The sequence below is a fragment of the Artemia franciscana genome, chromosome 21, assembly GCF_032884065.1.
Source record: "Artemia franciscana chromosome 21, ASM3288406v1, whole genome shotgun sequence".
NCBI classification, from domain to species: Eukaryota; Metazoa; Arthropoda; class Branchiopoda; order Anostraca; family Artemiidae; genus Artemia; species Artemia franciscana.
The window spans coordinates 31,382,830-31,406,967 of record NC_088883.1 but is presented as its reverse complement, the minus strand read 5'-3'; the positions used below and the strand labels follow the sequence as shown (position 1 = coordinate 31,406,967).

The window sequence follows — 24,138 nt, the reverse complement described above, 5'->3', positions numbered from 1 at the left end:
TTTGTGTTTGGGGGGATAATATTTTTAAGCGGTACAAAAAGAAACTTTACAAAATATAACAAAATTGTGAAACTGATGTCTACTCCCTTATGATTCCTGGGAATATTTCTGGTCCACGCTATTATTGTGAGAGCAAAGAATAAAACTAGACCCCAAAATGAGCCGAGTTTATTCCGTATTGGAGGGGGCTGCCCCTTCTTCATCTGCACCTCCATCCAATGGTAGCAGAAACTTCGGAGGGTGTATATTAGATCAAAAGCTAAGATTTCTAGTAATTTTTGTAAGTCGCAAGCGATTGGAGACCAAACAGCCGCGAGGGGGATTTTCCAGGGGATAGAAGTGGGCCACCGTATTGATTTTACATATCAATCTAGTTTGTTTTACGGTTACCGGGGGGGGGGAAACAAAAATTTGTGAGCTGTTTGCACTTCTAAAAATTTACAATTATGCAGATACAACCTTTAGATACCCGACTGACGACTATTTTACATTTAAGACATTACACTTAGATTACATTTAACTTAAGATTTTCTAACTTTAGGATTCCGCACTTATTATTCTAACTTGATTCCGCACAAAAACATCCGTTTGAATTTTTACATGGACAATGACAATGAAATGCGACCAATCAGTTCTTGGTAACGAACTGTAAATAAGCAGCAACTCAATCCAACACTAACCATAATTTTAAAAAAAGAAATTTTGAAAACAATTGATGCTTCAAAACAGTTGACTTTTTTTGTTGATTCTACACAATTGAAACTCATTAAGTTTAATGTTGCCCATCAAAAACTACGAACCTGAGAAAATTTATATGATTTTCAAAAGGGGGGAAACACCCCCCAAAATGTATATAAATGTGGATTTTTTTTGCCAACAAATGTCACAGATGCGCTATCATTTTTTTTTTTGGGGGGGGGGGTCGTAACAAACCAACTGTCTTAGAAGATCGAGAGAAGGCTCACTCAAACGTTAATTAGAAGTTCTAGCACCTTCCTTAAGCAACCAAAAAGATTGGAGGACAGATAGTCCCCTTCCTAGTCCCCTTCTATACTAAGTAATCTTCATAAGTTATAGAGCAAAAAATAATTAAGTGAGACTAATCCCCACAAAGGTACCATGGAATTATCTTCCAGTATAAAGATAAATCCCTATAAATAGGGCATCAAATAGGGCAACAATTGAACAATAGGGTGTTTCAGGTTTCTACAACCTAGGTAGTCTAGCTTTCCAGGTTACATTCTTAAACTGATTTTTGCTCTTTTCACCGTAAAAATTTTCTTAAGTACTTGTGTATTATAGCGACCACACTGTTGTTCTTATATATATAATTTATTATTATATATATATATATATATATATATATATATATATATATATATATATATATATATATATATATATATATATATATATATATATATATATATATATATATATATATATATATATATAAATAATATATGATATATAAATTTATTTAATATATAATTTATTTAAATCAAATATTTCATATATAGTTGGTTAGGCTAGATCTTTAATATAATGCGTTCTGGGCTATCTGCTTTCCATAATTGTCTGCTGTAGTTTCCACAATTTTGTTACTGAAGTATTATATTTTCATCAGATTTTGATATATTTCATTATGAATAAAATAACTCCACTTCTTGAGTGTGGTCGCTATAGTACACAAGTACCTTTTCTTAGCCTTATTTTTAAACTTGTCTCTAATACATTTGAAACACTTGATTTTGATTGTACTTATAATCCATCTTATAGTACAGAATATACATATCATATAGCAATAGTTTTATCTGTCTAACAATCCTGGTTGAACTAAATCCCTTTTTTCTCTCTCAAGGCAATGGACATAAAATTGAATTTAGGCTTAGCAACAAGATTTGTAACACTAGTAGAGCCAGGCATGCAATAAAAAAATTAAATCTCGAGTTCAATAAAAGAAAGAATCATCTCATTTTATGTCTGCATACAGCTTTATGGCCTTGCGAAACCTATGGCACTAAAATAGCGGTTTTCAAACTTTCTTGGCGGAAAATGACTTAAAATTTGTGGAAACAAAAGTGAAATAATCAAAGAAATAATATAAAGCGCTTCGTGTATTTGTTTGATCCGTATTCTCAAACGAACATATCGAACATAGCAAGTGTGACCCTCATCGACATGAAAAAGTAAAGAGAGGGGGCGGGGGGGGGGTGTAGCTGACAATTAGAGTAGAGTAATATTCAAATTTGTAGTCGGATAACAATCAGGTAGTTATGAATAGAAGGATTAGAGTGAACCCTGGGGTAAAGGAGAGATGATTTTTAATCAATATTTTAAAGTGATCATGCAATAGCTTTTGGGACAAGAATCCATATTTAGGATCCTCAATTAATCTAATGAGCAGCATTCAAGTCATATTTCCAAGAATATGTTTATTTTCTCAATTGATCAATGATTTTTCTTATCTACCCCGCCCCCTACCCCGCTCAAACTGAAAAAAAAACAGCCTGAAAATGCTAATTTGGATATTTTTGTGTTCTCTAATACATGTCATTCCATCCGTTCTGACAAGGCATGTACCCTAGAACGTATTTCGGGGAGGGGATAAAAACACTGAAAACGTCCAGTCTTGTGAAAAAATATAAAAAATTATGGATAACATTGAAAAAAAAATCTTGCATTCTAGATTAAAAGCATCCCCGTTCTGCGTGCGTACTTAGTTCTGGACATTTATTTTCGAAGACTATGCGCTGATGTTGAAGCTGTCGCCAGGGTCGTCTCCGGAGTTTTTCTTTTCGGAGGGTGGTATGAAAAAACTTTAAAAACGCATCAAAAATTTGTTTATATTCATTCATTCGTTTTTACGGGTCGGATGATCGCTTTTTTTTTGGGGGGGGGGGGGTCGAACCCCTCCCCCCTCCCTCACTAAACTCGTTATGGCCTTGGCCTTCGCTCTTTGAAAGAATCGAAACAATATACGCTAATCGTACAAAAAAAAAGAAAAAAAATGAGCAGAAGTTTGAAGGCCATAGTATAATCAAACGTTTTTTTAAAAGATGTTTAATCACAAAATTTTGTTTTCATCTGGATGGATAAGTGTCAAAAGTATAGCCTACGCAAGGCCCATAGATTAATAATACCGATCTCCCATCCCTCCCCCCAAAAAATAATGATTTTCTCCTGAATTACGCATAATTTTATAGCAATTCGCCAGGGATTACTGTTTTCACTGATTTGTCAAACCTCAACGCCTATAGAGAGGCACAATAGGTGGCGAACAGTGCCACCACTGTGAACCATCTGAAGTATATCCCTACATACTCTCATTGTCTGCAACCGCTAAAAATTCGTATTTCCAATTCTATTTCTGTGTCACCAATGTACACAAAAATATTAAGCACTCAACCCTTTGTCATACAATCCAGTTAGGAAAAAGTACATGCACGAAAAAACTAACTTTTACAAAAGCCATATACAGTCAAATTAACTTATAAAACATTGTCACCAATAAAATACAGTGTTGCAGAAAGAGCAGTTATCAGACTGTCAAATTTTAACCAACAAATAGATCTTATATTCCACGACAAGAAATTTGAGGCCATAGCTATCAACTAGTGCACGGCTAAATTTCACATTATTATTATCAAGACAAAGTAACAAATAATTTAGAGTGACATTTATAACTCCAGCATTTTTAACTTCAAGTCTTAGATAAAGATCTAATGGTTAGCTCATAGAATGTACTTATAAAGTAATGCATAATTAAAAAGAAGATAGAGGAACCCGGCGATGTCACAAGTTTATGAAAAAAAGGGACAAATAAAACAAAAATAATACTTGGCACGTCTAGACAGGCGCGTCCACAGATTCTTTGTTTGCTTTGGAAGATAGCCGAAAATCATTAAACACCAAACAAGTTATCAAAAAAACAAAATGTGGAATTTCAGAAGACTCAGAACAGGGTATTCTCCTTCTACAAGCAAGTGCTTGTAGAAGTGGGGTGCGGTGTCTCCATATTTTGAAGAAACTAATAAACACGATTTTTTGAGGACGAAGAGAATTTAGTATTGGAACCCGAACTTGCGTACCCCACATGCATAACTTGCACAACTATATAACTATATAACTTGCATAACATGCATAACTATATAACTTCCATAAGATGCATAAATTACATAACTTGCATAACCATATGACTTACATAACATGCATAACTATATAACTTCCATAAGATGCATAAATTACATAACTTGCATAACTATATGACTTACATAACATGCATAACTATATAACTTCCATAAGATGCATAAATTACATAACTTGCATAACTATATGACTTACATAACATGCATAACTATATAACTTCCATAAGATGCATAAATTACATAACTTGCATAACTATATAACTTACATAACATGCATAACTATATATCTTCCATAAGATGCATAAATTACATGACTTGCATAACTATATGACTTACATAACATGCATAACTTGCATAACTATAGAACTTGCATAACTATATAACTTGCATAAAACATGCATAACTGAGATCACCCTTCATAACCATAGGAAAACCAAACCGCTGGAGTGTAACATATGCTGGGGCACCACCTCCATTGCTGAGATCGAGTATACGCTCGTAAGATGCTTTTAACTCCCTTCCCAGTCCGAGGAATCCGCTGGCCCTTATTAAGAGCAGCTTTATAAGCACTGGCGTTAATTCATGAAAATTGAGGGGGAATGGGGGGGGGGCGAATGTATTTCTCAAACTCCAGGCAGGGAATTTTTATTTTTTCAATTTCTTCAATAAAAAAACAAAAAAGAAGGCATTTTTCAGTGAAAATGCCCAAAAATGTGCTTTTCAAAACATAGGGGTGCCATATATACCTCCCTTACCCCCTTTTCTAATCAACGCCACTATTTGTAAGACACTGTACCTCCATTTAGAATGGTCTCCTGGGGCATGTTATCCTTACAGCCCGTCTGTTTATACCTTTGAAATGAAGTTAACTTACACAACTCCAGAAATTAAACCTACCCCGTTTTTAGCGGTATAATACCATAAGTTCTGTCATAAAAAAACGGTGTACATTTAACTTTACCCTCGCACAACTGAACCCACGCAAGTGAATCCTCGTGCATCTGACCCTGGGTGCAAATAAATACCCCGTGAAATTAAATCCTTGTGTAACTGAACCCAATTTAACCGAAAACTCGTGCAACTGTACCCTCGTGCAACTGAAGCCTCTGAACCACATTTCACTGAAACCTTGAGCAATTAGACCACATTCAACTACACTCTTGGGCAACTCAACCCACGTATAACAAAATCCAATTTAATTGCACAGAAGTTGAGTTGAATGGGGGTAGAGTTGCATGGATATTGAGTTGAGTGAGGAATGAATTGCATTGGGGTTAAGTTAAACGGGAATTGAGTTGTAAGAAGGTTAAGTTAAGCAGGGGTTGAGTTGTACAAAGATTATGTCCTACAGGTTTCAACTGAGCTAGGGTTCAGTTATACAAAGGTTAAACTGCATGAGGGTTAACTTGAGTAGGGCTGAGTTGCATGGGGGTTTAGTGAAACAGGAATTGAGGTGTAAGAAGGTTCAGTTAAACGGTGGTTGAGTTGTACAAAGTTTACGTCCTAAATCTTTCAATTAAACTAGGGTTCAGTTAAACGAAGGTTAAGCTGCATGAGGGTTCGCTTAAATAGGGCTGAGTTGCATGGGGGTTAAGTTGTACGAAAGTTCAGTTCCACGTGGGTTCAGTTGCACAAGGGTTCGGCTGCACTTGGGGTCAGATGCACGAGGGTTCAGTTATATAGGTTCACTTGTCAGGGGTTCTATGGTAAGGAGTTCAGTTAAAGGAGGGTTAAGTTGCGATGGAACCAAAACATATATTTAACTAGATCATTTTGCAATATCGAATCGCGGTACAATCCCGTCCAAGTTTAAACCCTTCCCAAAACACATACATAAAGAAGACCAAATACCCCCCTCCTCCTTGATATCCATATGATTACTTTTATATTTTAGTGGTTCATAGTTTAAATTAGTATACTGTTTTAATAAATTTGGGCTCTATCCCCCTACCCTCTCGCTTAAATAGGGCTGAGTTGCATGGGGGTTAAGTTGTACGAAAGTTCAGTTCCACGTGGGTTCAGTTGCACAAGGGTTCGGCTCCACTTGGGGTCAGATGCACGAGGGTTCAGTTATATAGGTTCACTTGTAAGGGGTTCGGTGGTAAGGAGTTCAGTTAAAAGAGGGTTAAGTTGCGATGGAAACAAAAAATATATTTAACTAGATCATTTTGCAATATCTAATCGCGGTACAGTCCCGTCCAAGTTTAAACCCTTCCCAAAACACATACATAAAGAAGACCAAATACCCCCCTCCTCCTTGATATCCATATGATTACTTTTATATTTTAGTGTTTCATAGTTTAAATTAGTATACTGTTTTAATAAATTTGGGCTCTATCCCCCTACCCTCTCGCTCAAATAGGGCTGAGTTGCATGGGGGTTAAGTTGTACGAAAGTTCAGTTCCACGTGGGTTCAGTTGCACAAGGGTTCGGCTCCACTTGGGGCCAGATGCACGAGGGTTCAGTTATATAGGTTCACTTGTAAGGGGTTCGGTGGTAAGGAGTTCAGTTAAAGGAGGGTTAAGTTGCGATGGAACCAAAACATTTATTTAACTAGATCATTTTGCAATATCGAATCGCGGTACAATCCCGTCCAAGTTTAAACCCTCCCCAAAACACATACATAAAGAAGACTAAATACCCCACTCCTCCTTGAAATCCATATGATTACTTTTATATTTTAGTGTTTCATAGTTTAAGTTAGTATACTGTTTTAACAAATTTGGGCTCTATCCCCCTACCCTCTCAAAAAAAAAGTTTGCGACTGTCATTTATCAATATCACATGTCAGAATTTTTCCAAACATAAATTTTTTCTCGTCCAACCCTTCATAAGTACTCGTTAAGTCAATTCAATTTATTTATTTCCACGAGACCTCATGCATTTCTATCATTCAAATTTTTCGCAAACTACACATGTTCAATGATGACGCACCTAGCATAATAAATTACCTTAGGCGCGCAAATTTTTAGCTATTAAGAATGAAATCCATTGCCAAATTATGTTCCATACAAGAGGATCGAATGATAAAGCATTTTTCGCATCTTATTCAAATGAAAACAAGAATGCAAACAGTGACTCAAAGATATGTCAATTAAAAAAATAAACAACTTAATGATGGCTACAAACAAATAAAAATTTCTGCAAAAAGGGGTATTAAGAGTAGAGGAATGGGTTTTATATTTATAAGTTATATTTGACAAGGACCCCGATTGCCAATTGGACAGAGGGTAGTGGGAAATTCCCCCTTATGGGTTTTGAAAATTACCCATTAGGGGGTATTGTACCCTTTAGGGGGAAAGTACAGAAAAATACTTTTTCTGTACCTTCATTCAAATGAATTAAAAAGCCCTTGCACGCCCTTGATATTAGCAGTGCCACTAAAACGGCCCTCCAAAGGTAAAAGTACGTATCTATACTTTTCATTATTTCGATAAATCACGGCTCAAAGTTTGAGTACTTTTGAGAGCTTCAAATACGGTTTACGGTGAAACTGGACACTGGCTAATTCTGGAAATTAGTTAAATAGGTAAACAAATATGGGGATTTCATATTTTTAAGTAAAATTTTCTATTATTACTGCCCCGAAGCCTGAAACAGTAGATACGTACTTTTACCATTGGACCGTTACTCATATAAAGAGGCGCTCTCAAAAGGTAAAAGTGCGTATATGACATATACGTACTTTTACCTTTGACTCGAGACTCGAATTCGAATGAAGTCCCAAAGGTAAAAGTCTGTATAAAACATAAAACGCACTTTTACTCTGCCCAAAACCCCGTATCTATGACGTATACCGAAGGTAAAACCACGTATGAAGCATGTACAACAAGTCATTTTTTTATTCAAATAATTAGAAGTTAAAAAATAAAAAAAATCAAAAGAAATCACTGAAATACTGCAGGCAGCTAAGAAACACAGCCGTGCTTCAGCAAATCGACAGAAGCTGTTGATGAAGGCATAGTGCGCCAAAATGTACGGCGATTCTCATTCATAAAAGGTACAAGTTTTTCCAAGATGGCCTTTTTCTTTTCTGGCTTTACCCCCCTTGCGCCAAGAATCGGATCTGGCAAAGGATACTTTGCCTCTTTGATTGTACTAACCAGCTTTTTTGGCACAAAACTTAGACTCTTTTCTTCACCCTCAGGGCTAGTTTTATAGAACAGTTCTGTTTTTCCCTTCTTAAAACAGACCTCACTGAACTCATCAATGGTCACGCCCAAGTTCTTCATGACGATGCCAGGAGCTTTTAAGCTTTTCCACTGGCAAAAGTCTTCTATGTCCATTTTCACGGCTTTCGTGAATTTTCTACTTTTTTCTATGGTGTCGCACAAATCTTCAAAGTCAAGAACATCCCTTTTTCGAATTCGAGACTCAATCGATCCGTGTATGGAGTCAGCCCCCATGTGCGTATGGCCTTTCACTAGATACTTGATACGAATCGTTTCAGGTCCTCCTTCACTGTTGACTATCAGTACAAATTCACTAAAAATTGTCCAATTTTTGTTCTGGGCACAGCAATTGTCAGTATAAAAAATGAAGTGCAAGATATCCCTATTCATCTTTAAGACCTTGTGGAAGGCACTACCTATATCAGGTGCATCACGTCCTTGTCGAGATTCGTTCCAAACAACGCAAAGGTTCTGGTTTTGTTGGGTGGCCTTAACGGGGGCAAACGTCTCAATAAAACACACGAGTCTTGATAGAAAAAAGGCCTCCTTTCTGCTGTGCATGATGGGAAGCAATAACACTTTTTGTAGGTCCACGGTGAACAACATGGTAGTTGAATCTTTTTCGTATTTCTGCTTATCTTCAGAAAATGCTTTTGAAACCTGTTCAACAAGATCTCTGTGCTTTCTGTACAGTTCAGTCTCTTTCTCGGTTGCCTCACCATTTGTACCAGGAGTTCTCGCAGCCCCTACTTTCTCTTTTAATAGTGTGCAAATGTCACAGCTGTCACTTTGGGGCATGCACAATGATACTTTCATACCATTAAGAATCTTCCTATATGTCTCATCACAGATTTTATTTGCTGGATATTTTTCATTAAAGTCTTCTGCCATAAATTTGTAGCTCAAATCACGAGAAAGGTACCGAACATTTGGAGCGTGAGCTCGACGATAGTGTGGAATTGCTGGCTGAAAGCTTTCAATGTGCTGCATCACAAGGCTTCGATCAACTTTGTTTGGTGGCCCTGCCACTTTATGGCCCCTTCCGTCCTTGAGCTCATTCCCAAGAGCATCCCTTTCAATTTTTGACTTGATTGTAAAAATCACTCTGTCATTCTTGCCAAATCCTAGACAACCAAGGAATGTAGACTTGCAAACTGGCAAGTTTTCAACTTTTGGGGTAAGTGTGGGGTATTCATTCAAATTTCTGGGAAGGCTGTACCTAACTGTAGTTTTTTTTCTACACGCAGCTTCTGGGGCAATAGTCCTTCTTTTAACTGGTAGGAATGTCAGCAAAGAAGCGAGCCACATTTGTCTTGATTTATATTCTTTGCTCCAACATGTGTCATAAATTTTCCTGAATTCTACACTGGAAAACCTCAAACATGAGTTTGTACATTTGTTAGATTTACAGCCAGGTTCGTCAGGAAATGGATACTTCTTAACATCTCTTTCAAATTTATCTTTTTCTGAGCGAACTCGTTTTGGAGTAAGGTCAACAATAGACCTTCCTTCTCCTCCACCATTTTCTTCACGTCTATTTTCTCTATCTTGTCCCACAGACCTTGCTGCTACAGCGTCAATTACACACATGACATGGTCTGAGGAATCAGGTTCACAAACAGCATTGTTGCTTTCATTAGATGGTTGATTGTCCAAATTTAGCTGGTCATCTTGGGTCTCATAAGCTGCTGCATCCGAAGCCGAATCTTCCAAGGGCAGGAAAGGATCGGTAGGAAAATGGATCAGATTGTACTCTGGATGATCTGATGTAAGATCATTACTGACCGAAAGAGGAACTAAATCTGTAAAGAGCTTTCTCCTCTTCTTCAAAGTTGTCTGCCTTTCATCATCAGAAGACCCAAATGTCCCTTCAACGTCCTCCCAGTCAATATCAGACTCATCACTATCACCTCTACTTAAATCTTCTTTTTCGAATTCTTCATCAGCAAAGTGTTTTAACTGTGCCTTAGTTTTAGCTTCTCCATCAGTGGTGTCCCTTGATCGAGAATGTCCAGAAAAATTGGGTGATATGTCTGTTGTTTGATTTATCTGGATGATTTCTGGGGGGGAACAGGAACTAGCTCCTCGTTGCTCTTCACTGGAAGATGGCAAGTCGGTATTTGAAGTTGATGCCTCATTTGTACTTGCTTGACATGCCAATGTCCTGAAAAATTGGAATTCTAAGAACTTGTTATCAACCTTGATTATCTCAGATGAAAGAGGGGGTTCTAGGGCTATTTTGATACATTTTTTTTTGTTTCTAAGGTAAGCAATATTTAGAGGCCCTCAATTTTTTCTCAATGTTGTAATAGTTGACCAAACTAATCCCTGATTATCTCAGATGACAGAGAAGGTTCTAGGGGTTATTTTGATGCATCCCTTGTTTTTTATTTTATTTCAAAGGTAAGTCATGTTTGTAGGCAATACTAAAAAAATGGCTTTAGGTGGTTGGTTGGTAATTTGGTATGACGCTGCTCTCCTGTACTAATTCGACAGCTACATAGCTAGCTGTGTAAACTGGTTGTAGCGGGTCTGTTGTACCTACCTGGTAGTACAGATGGGGTTTTACCAGAGGGTTTAGGCCTACTTGGAGAAAAGGTTCCAAAATAGCATGAAGCAAAATTTTCTTACCTTAAATCTCTTTCCTTTTGTATAACCAACGCTCTCTGTAAATTTAGAAAGCCTCTTGACATTCTATGCCAGTACTCTTTAATAGCTCAGAGTTGGCTGGTTGTTCAGCTCTGCTCTGGTAAACAAACAATGATGATTGTGCTGAATCATGACATATACGTACTTTGACCTTTGGTTTCCTTTCTCATTTTAATGTGCCGGCCAAAGGCAAAAGTACGTACCAAGGGTGAAAGTACGTATCTACACAGATACGTACTTTTACCTTTGGATGCGCCCAGAAATTTTTCAGATACGTACTTTATCCATATGCTATTTCCGTTAATATTTGGACTAGAGCCTTCTTACATATACCATTCGATTCAGCACATTTTTTTTAGTATGGTGGTGGCATTAAGTCGAGAAGTGAAAAATTGTGCATATACGTACTTTTACCTTTGGAGGGCCGAAAAGTGCTACGTGAAATATATTTAATATGTTTTTAGTTATTTTTGACGAAATGAAATTGAAAAAATGAAAGAAACTAATGGAGTATGCAAAAGCACAGTAAATTGTATATATCAATAATTGTAAATTGATTGATAGTGCCCCGCTTTGTCAGTTTTTCTGCTTAGGAATTAAAAGTGTTGGATTGTAATTAAAAATTTTGACATAATTTGAGTATTTGGTCAAAATTTTCGATGAACACTAATTTTGTTCAAGAAGTATTTAATAATAATTCCACTATATAATTCCGGATGAACAGAAAGAAGCAGGACTGTTCACAAAGATGGAATATAACGTGTCATAAATGACATTTCCTACAGCAATGGACTACAATGCTGCAATACTACAATGGATAAAGTCACATATGTGACTTTATCTTCTGTGCAGCTGAAGCCTTCGCAACTTTTACAATAGGGTTCCTTGATGTTCACATATGCTAAATTATACGCTTATGTTTAGCAGAGGCGTAATTTGCTATGGGGCAGGGGGCTTCTGCGCCCTCTAGACCCTTTAGACCCTAGAATTTTGTTCAAGAAGTATTTAATAATAATTCCACTACATATTTTCGGATGAACAGAAAGAAGCAGGACTGTTCACAAAGATGGAATATAACGTGTCATAAATGACATTTCCTACAGCAATGGAATACAATGCTGCAATACTACAATGGATAAAGTCACATATGTGACTTTATCTTCTGTGCAGCTGAAGCCTTTGCAACTTTTACAATAGGGTTCCCTGATGTTCACATATGCTAAATTATACGCTTATGTTTAGCAGAGGCGTAATTTGCTATGGGGCATATGGGGCAGGGGGCTTCTGCGCCCTCTAGACCCAATTTTCCCCCCTCCAGTTAAAATTTAGTTTCTATATTTCACTGTTAAAATAAGCCTGCTAAATAAAATAAATTTAGCAGGTGGAAAAATTTAGCAAAGTGGAAAACACTCCCCGAAAAATACCCCTTGGAAAATACTCCTCCCACCCCGACGCTGGTTGGTCTTCAATCACTTTCGACTTATAAAAAAAAGACTTAATTTCTGATCTAATGAGCATCATCCGAAGCTTCTTTGATCACAAATGGAGGTATGGATGAGGAAGGGGTAGTCCCCTCCTATACGAAATGAAATCTCCTCATTTTGACGTTTACTTTTGAAATAACTGCGTAAACCACAAATATTCCCAGAAATTACAAGGGAGTAGATGTCGGTTTCACGTTTTTGATGCTTTTTTAAAATTTCCTATATAGCAAACCTTCCGGAGGGTTTAAGATATACCACAGGAGTGCAAAAATAAAGAAATAATTGGAATTTAATATTGGATGTTAGAGAAACTGGGTGGGGGTGAGCTTCCCCCTTGTGCTTGTCTAGAATCACTACTATCCAGTGGAATAGCGGTAAAAAAAAAAGTGGAAAGTAGTTTAACTACTGTTTTAAAGTAATGGTAAAAAAAAAGTGGAATAGTGGTAAAAAAAACTGCTAAATAAAAAAAAAAACTGTTAAAATAAATCAAGCATTCAGAGATACAGGTGAGTTTTCTTTAGCATATATTTACATGATTATGGTTCCTACTGATTATTGTCCCATAATCCTACATGATTATGGTTCTATATGGCTCATTTTTCATTTTTCGCTGTCAGTTACACTTTATTTGAGAAAATTGGCTACAGTTTTAGCCCCCCCCCCTCCAGGGTTTTGACAAAACCAAGCCATTGATGTGTAGGTATATTGAGATGTTGTTCATAAATAGGAAAACAGATACATAAGCATTTTAAATCGCTGAAAATCAAATCCCTATTGGCACTTCCCCCCAAGGAATTTCCTGGAGAGGCTCATATATCACCTTGCGTTTTCCACATCTTTGTCAGTAGTTAGACAATGTAATATTTTATAATACACAGGAAATAAATTCAACAGGGAAGGGGCACTAGTAACCCCCCTCCCTAGCAGCAAAGATAAACGCATAAAAAGTTTCTAGGATATTTCCGGGAATCGAAGTGGGTTAGATATCCGTTTCCATTCCCCTTCCCACAATTCATTCTATATTTATCTGAACGCTCAATAAGTAGGGTAATTTAGCAATTAAAATGCAATTTTTGATGCATCTGCCCCCCTCTCCCGCCAACTGAATTAATCACAATCCATTCTTCATAATAGACTATGCGCACTTACACATCACTGTGTATAATTTTATGAAATGTCAAAACGTTTTGCTGCAGTAAGAAGGGATGTACTACCGCGCAGCGCCTTCATTCAGACTTCGACTAAATGAAGGAAGACATGAGAACTTCTCCCCATCATTTTTCTATATTTTTTCAAAGGATCGTGTAGTTAGGCAAATTGAGAATTGAAAAATGGTTTTTAGGCATATACCCTTACCCATCCTTTATAATAGCTGACGCGGAATTATACATCACTAAACATAATTTCATGGAAAGTCTAGTGAATCAACTTTGTTAAATCAAGAATTAAGATAAATGGCCATATTTGGCATTTATTTTGAGGAGACTTTTTGAGACTTTTTTTTATTTTGAGTTTACTTTTCAGGAATGAATGCACTACGCTACGGCATTCCTCTGCAGTATCTTAATATCTCAATTGTTTAATTATATCTTAGGGTTTAAACATATCTTAAATATCTTAGTTGCAGTTCCTCTGCAACTAAGAAGGGTAATATGGTATATAGTTTGCTGACACTTATATAGAACCATCATATCAAAGAACCACAGTTCAAAATGTGGAATTTTGTATTCCTTCCCAGAAGAAAGATCGCGGATGCATGTTTTATTTTTTTCCAGGGGTGATCGAATCGAACCAATGGCCCTAGTAGATCAGGAAGAAGTTGATTCGAAAAGAAATTAAAATTTCTATTGCTCTTTTTAAGTGACCAAAAATACTGTTCCACGAAAAGTGGCTTTTTTCTGCTATTTTGTGGCGCCAAACTACGATTTAGTTCGAAAGAGAACAAAGTTTGTATCGATCGAAAATTCTGAGATAGCCGATCGATTTAGTAGTGTCAAAAAACGTATATTACATATCCCAGTTGTAGAGAAAACAATGTCGTACCGCATCTTTACATTTATCTGATGTGTAACATAAACTTAATTGAATGTTATATATTTGTAATCAGCATAAAAACAGATTTGTTATGCATTGATCATTATTAAAAATTATTTTTTTAGAATTACCACTAACTACTATTATATATACAACTACTATTAACCCGTTATTAACTATAGTTACAGTTATTGACTATAACTACTTTTAACCCGAGTCACTCCTTACTAACTGTTCTATTTCAAAATCAAGATGTAAGACAATGGCAAAAACGAGATAATTAAGAACGAATGGAAAAGGCAAAAGTACTGCAATTACACTGAAAGCATCCCTGAAAATCATCGACATTTCAATCAATGAAATATCAATCAATGAATGAAAATCAATCAATAGACATTTTTTGAGACATAGCAATCAACTTGATCTAAGTTACAAATGCATCAAACAGTTCGTGGTAACGAACTGTAGTAACGAGCGATCCGGCTCAATAGTAACCGAAACTCTAAAAAATAGAATTTTGATACCAATAGTTACATCAAAAGAATCGTATTTTAATGCTGATTTTAAATATATAAGTTTCAAGATCAGTTATACCCACCAAAAATTACGAGCCTGAGAAAATTTTCTCATTCTAGAAAATAGGGGGAAACAGCCCCTAAAAGTCATACAGTCTTAACAAAAATCACACCATCAGATTCAGCGTATCAGAGAACCTTATTGTAGAAGTTTCAAGCTCCTATCTACAAAAATGTGGAATTTCGCATTTTTTGCCAGAAGACAGATCACGGATGCGTGTTTAGTTGGTTTTTTTTTTTTTTTTCCCAGGGGTGATCGTATCGACTGACTGGTCCTAGAATGTCGCGAGAGGGCTCGTTCTAACGGAAATTTTTAAATGACCAAAAAAATTGGAGGGAACCTATGCCCCTTCCCACGGTCATTTTTTCCCAAAAGTCACCGGATCAAAATTCTGAGATAGTGATTTTATTCACCATAGTCTAAACACCTAATAACTATGTCTTTAGGGACGACTTACTCCCCCGCAGTCCCCGTGGGAGGGGCTGCAAGTTACAAACTTTGACCTGTGTTTACATATAGTAATAGCTACTGGGAAGTGTACAGACGTTTTCAGGGGGGATTTTTTTGGTTTAGGGGGGAGATATGTTCTCTGAGGCCAACCTGACTTTTATTCATAATAATGATAGATGGTAATAAGCTTACCTAAGCTACGGATGTCGGGTGATTGATTTTTCTAACGATAATTTCGACAGGACCTGTGCCTTTTGGTAGAGGCACAATTCGGGCCATGGCACAACAATAATTCCAGGTTCGGCTCATCATTAGTGTTGTTCAGTGTTTTTAGTTTTATTTATTTAATGATTTTATTTTCTGGCAAGAAATTTGAATTTAACCTGATGATGAAATTTGAATTTAACCTGAACGATAACGAATTATCGTTAGAAAAATCAATCACCTGACATCCATAGCTTAGGTAAGCTTATTACCATCTATCATTATTAGGGGGGAGAATTGAGGGGGGGGGGGGGGGGGTTACGTGGGAGGATGTTTCCATGGAGAAACTTCTCATGGGGGAAGAGAATTTCAATGAAGGGGCGCAGGATTTTCTAGCATTATTTGAAAAAACAATGAAAAAATAAATATGAAAAGTTTTTTCTACTGAAAGTAAGGAGCAGCATTAAAACTTAAAACGAACAAAAACTATTACGCATATGAGGGGTTTACCTCCTCGTTATACCTCACTTTTTACGCTAAAGTATTTTTAGTAATTTCAACTATTTATTCTACGGCCTTTGTGATTTAGAGGTCATTCTTAAGGAATTTGGACAAAATTTAAGCTTTAGTGTAAAGAGCGAGGTATCGACGAGGGTTGAACCCTCTCATATACGCAATAAAAACATATGAATATAGAAGTTCGTTACGTAAGTCAATTCGTAAGTTACGTATATTTTTTACCAATGAAAACGTTTGTAAAAAATTAAAAGTTCTAGTTGCTTTTTTAATTAGTCAAAAAATTGGAGGCCTCCTCCCTCGCTCCTTTTTTTCTCAAAATCTTCCCATTAATTGCAATTAATTAATATGTAAATTTCGTTTTAATTATTTATGTGCGGAGAGCCAAGATCAAAACATGCATTAATTCAAAAACGTCCAGAAATTAAATAAAAAAAAACAAGTTTTTTTAAATGAAAGTAATGAGCAACATTAAAACTTAAAACGAATAGAAATTACTCCGTATGTGAAAGGGGCTTTTCCTCCTCAACGCCCCGCTCTTTACGCTAAAGTTTCTTACTGTTTTAAAAATAGTGTTAAGAGAAAGAGTCAGACTTTAGCGTAAAGAGTGAGGCGTTGAGGAGGAAAAGCCGCTTTCACATAGAGTAATTTCTGTTCGTTTTAAGTTTTAATGTTGCTCCATACTTTCATTTAAAAAAACTTGTTTTTTTCTTATTTAATAAATAAATAAGTCGAAAACGAGTTAAAAGAGTTGAAGTTATGTCCAAGTCCTTGTGCGCCTCCGTTTTCTCTTATATTCACAGATTTTTAAGAAAAAAAAAAATATTCTTCCTTTCTAGTCCATTTTCAAAACGATTTTTTTACAATTTTTTTTATTTGTTATTTTTGACTTTTTGGTCTTTTCCAAGAATCAGAAGTCTTTAGTCTTCTCTACAAAAAAATAATAATAATAATTCTGCTTATTGACTCACAGGCAATGCGAAGATGTGCTGTTCTGGAAACAATAGTACCAACTTCGGTTGTTAGCAGACATGCGTACTCTCCTTCATCTGAACCCACATTGCCACTTCTTCCTCCCCCAGGACCTGGGCCAGAACTCGGACGTCCTGAACGTTTGTAAAGGACCTATAATATAGCGTTTGCATGTGTTACCACTATTAAAGATACTTCTGTGAATACAAAATGTGAAAAAACTGTTCACAATGTTATCACTAAAAAAAAAAAAAAAAAACACAAAGCAGATAGCAAAACTTTCTGAAAAGGGGAAAACAACATATAATGAAAAATGAAATCACCAATGCAACGGCAAAAACACGTAAAAAAAAAGAAAAAGACAGAAGGAGAAAAGGAAGACTGTTTTCCTACATTAGTAATTAATATAGATCAGTACTTGAATATTTACTTTCTTCGACAGAGGAATTATGAGAGAAATTGATTAGTTTTGAATCACTTGTTACGCAGATCATGCGCGTACACGGGGAGGACAGGCTTCAGTCTGGCCTGGAAGACAAAAAAAAAAGAAAAACTAGAAATTTCTCAGAAGTTGGGAATACGAAGTGCCTTTCTGGCAAAAAAAACTTGTTTCTCGAAATCCTCCTCCACTTTCTGATAAATTTACGCAGCAACCCTTGCCATGGACTGATTATTTGGCGTTGCATTTGAAGTGAATGCAACTACACATATGCAGCACTGTTTTCCTAAGTGCAAAAGATCATAGACTATGCCCCCCCCCCCGATGACTTCGGACAGAGATTAACTTCTCATTTATATCACGGGAAAAGTGTTGGTGTCTCTGGTAACCAAGTTGTCTTACGGTAGCTACACGGCGAGATTACCACTTATTACGGTATAGTTTGCCAGTACACGCCAAAAAGCGTTAAAAAAAATATAATAACGATACCATATTGAAGATAATAGATTGTTTGTTTAATTCCCCGTTCCTGTATGAACATCTAATCTTAAATATATCTAAACCTCCTTCCAAAGAAACCTCTGGGCCAGTCAGCAGAAGATAAATAAATATTGATGTAGAATCTATATGTAGGACTAGCAACTTCTTCCCCAAAAGTTGAGTCTAGTCGGGTTAAAGCATATCCACATTTTAATAGAAATCAGAGCCTACTTAGAAATACCCAGCGAGGTCAAACGGACTATCAGCATTTCTAAAACCCCTAGAACCCATTTCTAGAACCTATAAAGAATTCAGGAGTTCAAATATCTTACAATAGAATACTGAAGAAAACTAGAACTACTACTAACAAGTCACTGCATCACCAAGCCACCCGAGGTCAACAATGCTACGCGCACTCCTCCTCCATCCAAATCTACTTTAAGCCTCCCTCTTTACACCCTCCCAAGGAGTGCCAATTTCCCTTATATCCTTCCTTATGACCTCCTACCACCCTTTCGGGGCCAACCTTCGTTTCGTTTGGCTCTAGATGGTTGACAGAAGAGAACGATCTTTGGCAATCTGCCATCTTTTATCCGCAAAACGCGCCCAAGCCATCCCAACTTTATATCAATATAAGCCAACAAAGCGGGGTAGAACCTCATCTTTTGTAGACCTTATTGCTTGAAATACGGTCAGTCAGATTTTATACCCACAACAATCCGTAAATAATTCAGGGAAATAACTAATAAATCCTCTGCCCTCTTTCGGAGTGTCCACTTTTCAGAATTATACTTGACCACTGTTATCACTGTAGCTTCCAATTTTGGTTCAGAGACTTAACTTCCTATTCTTCAGACTCTTTTTCGATTACGAAAACTGACGTTGGCTATTCTACTTTTAACATCTCCACTGCATCCACCATCTTTACTAATATTACTACCTAGGTAAGTGTAGCTATCCCCTTGATCCATCTTCTCGTCACCCAACAGCATCAGCACCCAACTTTCAAGCCTATTCTTACGTGATGAGCTCTCAAAACCTCCAAAAAAGCATTCATTTAGCTAACATTTTTATCTAGGATTTTCAAATCACCTGCATAATCTAAATCTAGGAGAGTTTCACTTTCCCATTTCATTCCAAGCTCTCCCATAGCCTTTGCTGTGTTTCTTGGAACAAAGTAAAAAAAAAAAACGATCATATAAATTGGGATAGAATGCAACCCTGATTAACTCCTGATTCAATACAGAACCAGCAACTAACCCCATTTCTTAACTTAACCGCAGTAATGTTATTCTAGAACATAGCACTCATCACTTTAATGTATTTATCTGGTATCCCATACAAGTCTATGACCTTCGCTAAAACTCTTCTATTAGTTGATTAAAACGCTTGCTCATAATCGATAAAGCTAAGAACTAAAGAAGAACTCAAATAATTCCCGTGCACGCTCCTCCTCTTCTCTACTAAACTTAAAGCATTTTTGCTAATATTACTTGCTACGTTTCCAACTTTCCTCCCTAAGACACCATCTGCTACTTCACAAACTATTTTCCTAAAATTGCTCCATCCGTCTTCTTCATTGTTCAATTTTAGACTCTTTAGTTTAATATTCAATTGTTCCTGGAGAGTTTCTCTCAAACTCTCATCCAAGAGTGTGTCAAGACCACAACATCTCGGAGAGTACTTACTCTTCCTAAATTTCAGCTTTAAATTAACCTTAGACACTACTAGATGGTGACCTTTATCTTTAACATCGACAACAGCACTCCTATACACTCCGGCATCTTGTATCAATACTGCCAGTCTTTTGCTTACAATAACATAATTAATAAGATTGGCCGTCTATCATAATGTGAGCACCGTGTTAGCTTATGGGCCATTTTATGACTGAATATTGTATTGGTTATAACTATACTGTCATATCTACAAAATTGCACCAATCTAGAACTATTACAATTTTCTTTTCCTATACCAAATTTACCTAGGCCAGTATACCATCTATCTCTATTTATACCAAACTGGGCATTAAAATCCCTTAATAAAAATACCCCTTAGATCCTCCTCTACTTATTATCTTCCAATAATATATCGTACATAAGAGATTTTTAGTATTTTGAAGCAGGAAATGAATTATGTCGTAAGTTGCATAAGTATAGCGATTCAGAGAAAATTTCAACTTAGCGATATGTCTATCCTTCAGTGATCTCTAGTTTTCAGAGGAGACCCCCCTCATGACTTGACTCCTTAAGCCATTTTTTTTAACCTGATGTAAAGTCTTTAACAATTAGACCCATATTTGGTATATCTTGCATTTGAACCTCCCTTGTTTATTTCCTCCCAAGAATCTGACCCACAAAAAAATATTCAAAGCAAAAAGCTGGAGAAGACTTTGCTAAGCAGAATGGACAGCATTTTCCAACAAACCACCATGAAATTGAAAATGGTAATCAAGATGGAGGAACATCCAGGACTTAGTTTTCGAGCAGCATCAGAAAATAGAAGACAGTGTTGCCGGCTAAAATGAGAACTCATGGACTAGTCCGAGGAATATTTTCGTACTTTCATTTTGAATGGGTCTAGTTCTGTACCAATTTTGGGTTATTATGAAATTTAATTTCGTCAATATTTATGTCAGTATTAACCTTTTCTCTTTTTCGATGTAATAAAAAATAATTTTGGCCATCCTAAATCAAACACATATTCAAAGCAAAGAAAAAAGTGTTTTAGAGTCAAATAAACCTTATAAGTACCATCAGCCATGATGTGTTGATTGCAAAAATCACAAGGTGACTACTTTCACAAGCGCACATCTGCAAAATCAAAAGATATATCCTTTTTTATTTATCCTTCCTCAAAACAAAGGACACACGACATATGGTGACGGACACCCTCTGGCCTCCTCAAGTCAGGGAGACCCAAAATGACCAAGTTGGCGAGGTCTTCGATGGAGCAGCTTTGGTCGACGGCTCAGGACAGGTCGTCGTGGCGAACCACTGTTGCTGCCTTATGCGCCTTCAAGCGTGGGAGGACCTAGGTCTAAGTAAGTAAGTAAAACAAAGCATCTTAAACAGGCTCCAAAATAACATTAAGAAACCTAAGAGAGGTTAGCTTCATCGTGGACGGCAAACCCACCTTCATCTGTGTAACACTAACATTTAAGGAAAATTTTTGAATCAGCCAATGCCAATATTCAAATAGCTAGTGGTAATGTGCACTATAGTATTATGATTACATATTTACACAAATTACAAATATTTATTAAGTAAAGGTGTTTCACAGGTCCAAGAAATTATAATACGCTGAGTTTGCATATATCTTTGAACAAACAGGCATTAGGCATTTGCCATCAGCAAAGAAATAACGAATGGAAATCGCTTAAAGTACCAAGGACAGTGGATATAAAATCTGACTGATTGAATTGATCAAGTGGAAACTTATATAATCATAAAATATTTAATATATTTTATCATACTTTATCATATATTAAATATATCATAAAAATTAGCAAAACTTGGGAATTCAGTTTTCAATGAAAGCGACCTCAATGAGCAGATGTTGGTAGTAGCGGGTGCTCATTTAAAAAAGAATTATGGGTGAAAAATCAGTTAAAAATCATATGAAACCAAATAACTGAAGTATAGCTCTCTTTTGAATGTCAAGTAGTTTTTGGGAGGCAACAGATTGTTAATACTTCCATAAACAAAAGACATTGTCAAATCTAACTAAATCAATTAGTTTTACCTATTTTCACCATTCACTCATGGTAACACTGACGTTGTGATATCGTACTACAAACTTCGCAAGTTTGTAAAAACAACAAAAAATGAGAATTTCAGGGACGAATAGACTTAAGAGAAGTCTAAGAGACAAAAAATGTGTTCATTTTTATGTCAGTGTTACTTGAAAATAGCGTTATTTGGTGTCTACCATATTCTTGGGTATGTGCCAAGAACCTAAAATTTACTATAATTCTCCAGCTGGAAGCCATTCTGTACAGGGAGCACGTTTTCATTGAGAACGGCCGCCCATAAAATCTCAAATAAAATAAAAAAATTATGAAAAAGAAATTATAAAAAATGAAAAAAATGAAATAAAAATAAAATTATGAAAAAAAAAATAATGGATATTGTCTTAAAGTCTTGCCTTTTCAAACATCAGGGATCCATTTGCAAGAACATGTCTCCTTGGATCAGGTACAATAACTAGGCTGCCATGCCTCCATGATACATTTGCTTGTATCTCGGATTCCGCCACACAATCCAACGCAGTGGATCCACCACGCTGAATAATAACATCTCGTGGCTCTTTTTCGAATTTAACTGGCACTTTCACTGATACCTGAGGATCAAAAACTAGAAAAAAGAAAGGAATTTCATTCCCGAATCTTTGACGGCAAAAACAATTTTTTGCTGTTCTCTTTATAGGCAGGTAAGAATATAAAACGAAACAAGCTAGTCACAAGAATTTGACTCAATGCTAGATAAATTTGTTCTGCATTCATAATAATATAATAAAACGACACACAAAAATAAATTACTGAAAAAAGAAACAGAAGTGGGGTAATTAACACAAAATACTTATACCTGTGCAAGCAGAATTGAGAAAGAGGCTGACCCTGACCACTCCTCTCCCCCTGAAACTTATACCTATGCCTCTAACATAACTGCCTAATGAATAGGAAAAAACTTCAGCAGAATATCTGGACACACATTTAATTCGTGACTTTTCACATACTGGGACTGTTTCTATACCATGCCAAAAGAACTTGAGCCTCTTTCCATTCACCGTTTCAAAGATAAAACGGAAAATAAATCAACTAATAAAATAATGTTCCATCGAAATCCATTTTCTTGCACTTTCATTGATTAGCTTTCTTTACGCTTTGGCAGAGTCAATACACTAGCTTTAACCTTAGTAAAGAGTCATATGCTGCTGATATACTTTTTATCTGAAAACACTTAGTATGCGTGTGGAAATTACTAAAATTGACAACTAGTCACATATTGGTTTTATTGGGAAATGTGGGACGGGTTTCATCTTAGGTGGCCGTTTGATTAGGAATCTTTCTCTGTGCCAAGAAAATCCCAAATTTTGGTGGGAGAGGAGGCCCGTTAGGGGGCCCAGAAATGAACTAGATAAATATCTGCCCCTGACCCGTTGGAAACCTACAGTTGTTAAGAGTCGTAAGGGCAAAAAGAATCCAACTACTCGGTGGCACATGCCTCAACCCCCTGGATTACAGGCAAAATACAACAAAAAACTTTCTTCAATAGGCTCGAACTTGTGTCCTCAAATCTCAGCGGAGGAAACGTCAATATAGAAGGAAAATGGAAAAGAAATATTGATTTTCTCCTAAACAAGGCCAGAAAAGGCCAAAACAGCTTGAAAATTGAACCCAGAAGTCCCCAGGGAAAGAGAATCTTCTTTTACAAAACAACCTTAGTACAAGGAACATAGGACCCAGAAAAATAAACAATTTTTTCTAGATTGACTTAAAACTTACATACTTAAGTTCTTGGGCCATGGTTGCCTCGATGCACATGAAAAATTTAAAGAAAATCTGGTTCCAATAAAATAAGGCCGAAAATGACCAAAAACTTTTTCTTTGCCATCGCGCTGGACTCACAAACATAGGTCTGCAAAAGGTCCAAAACCATTTTTTCATTATCACTGGCTTGAAGCTTTCAAGGACTGTTGAACGGACTGTTGAAATGATCAATCAATTTTTCGGAAGGTGGAGGGTGTTAGAGGGCAAGATCTAGGACAAACACTTACTATCCTTAGTCCTAGTCCATAGTACTGCAAAAAAAGTTAAGGGGTACGACCCCATATATGGTGTTCGTAAGGGGACAATTCTTTTCCAGCCAGCTAGAAACTTATATCTTTAATTTCCGGGTCGAGAGATGTTTAATGTACAAGAAAAAAGGGATAGAGATATTGGCTCTCCCAAAAAAGGTAAAAACACTTTTTTCCAGTTCTTGAAAATTTCAATACTTTTGTTGAAACTGAGCCAA

At 36.4% G+C, this 24,138-nt stretch overlaps 1 protein-coding gene across 2 annotated transcripts in view; it reads right to left on the bottom strand.

The window, feature by feature from the left end:
* LOC136040887 (protogenin B-like) overlaps positions 1 to 24,138 on the bottom strand; it is a 148,009-nt gene that overhangs the window by 114,550 nt on the left and 9,321 nt on the right. For both annotated transcript variants that reach the window (XM_065725295.1, XM_065725297.1), the window contains exons 2-3: positions 22,268 to 22,476; positions 17,205 to 17,358 (exon numbers count right to left, since the gene is read on the bottom strand). In XM_065725295.1, the coding sequence (XP_065581367.1) occupies positions 17,205 to 17,358; positions 22,268 to 22,476 (363 nt within the window). The remainder of the gene's footprint in view (positions 1 to 17,204; positions 17,359 to 22,267; positions 22,477 to 24,138) is intronic.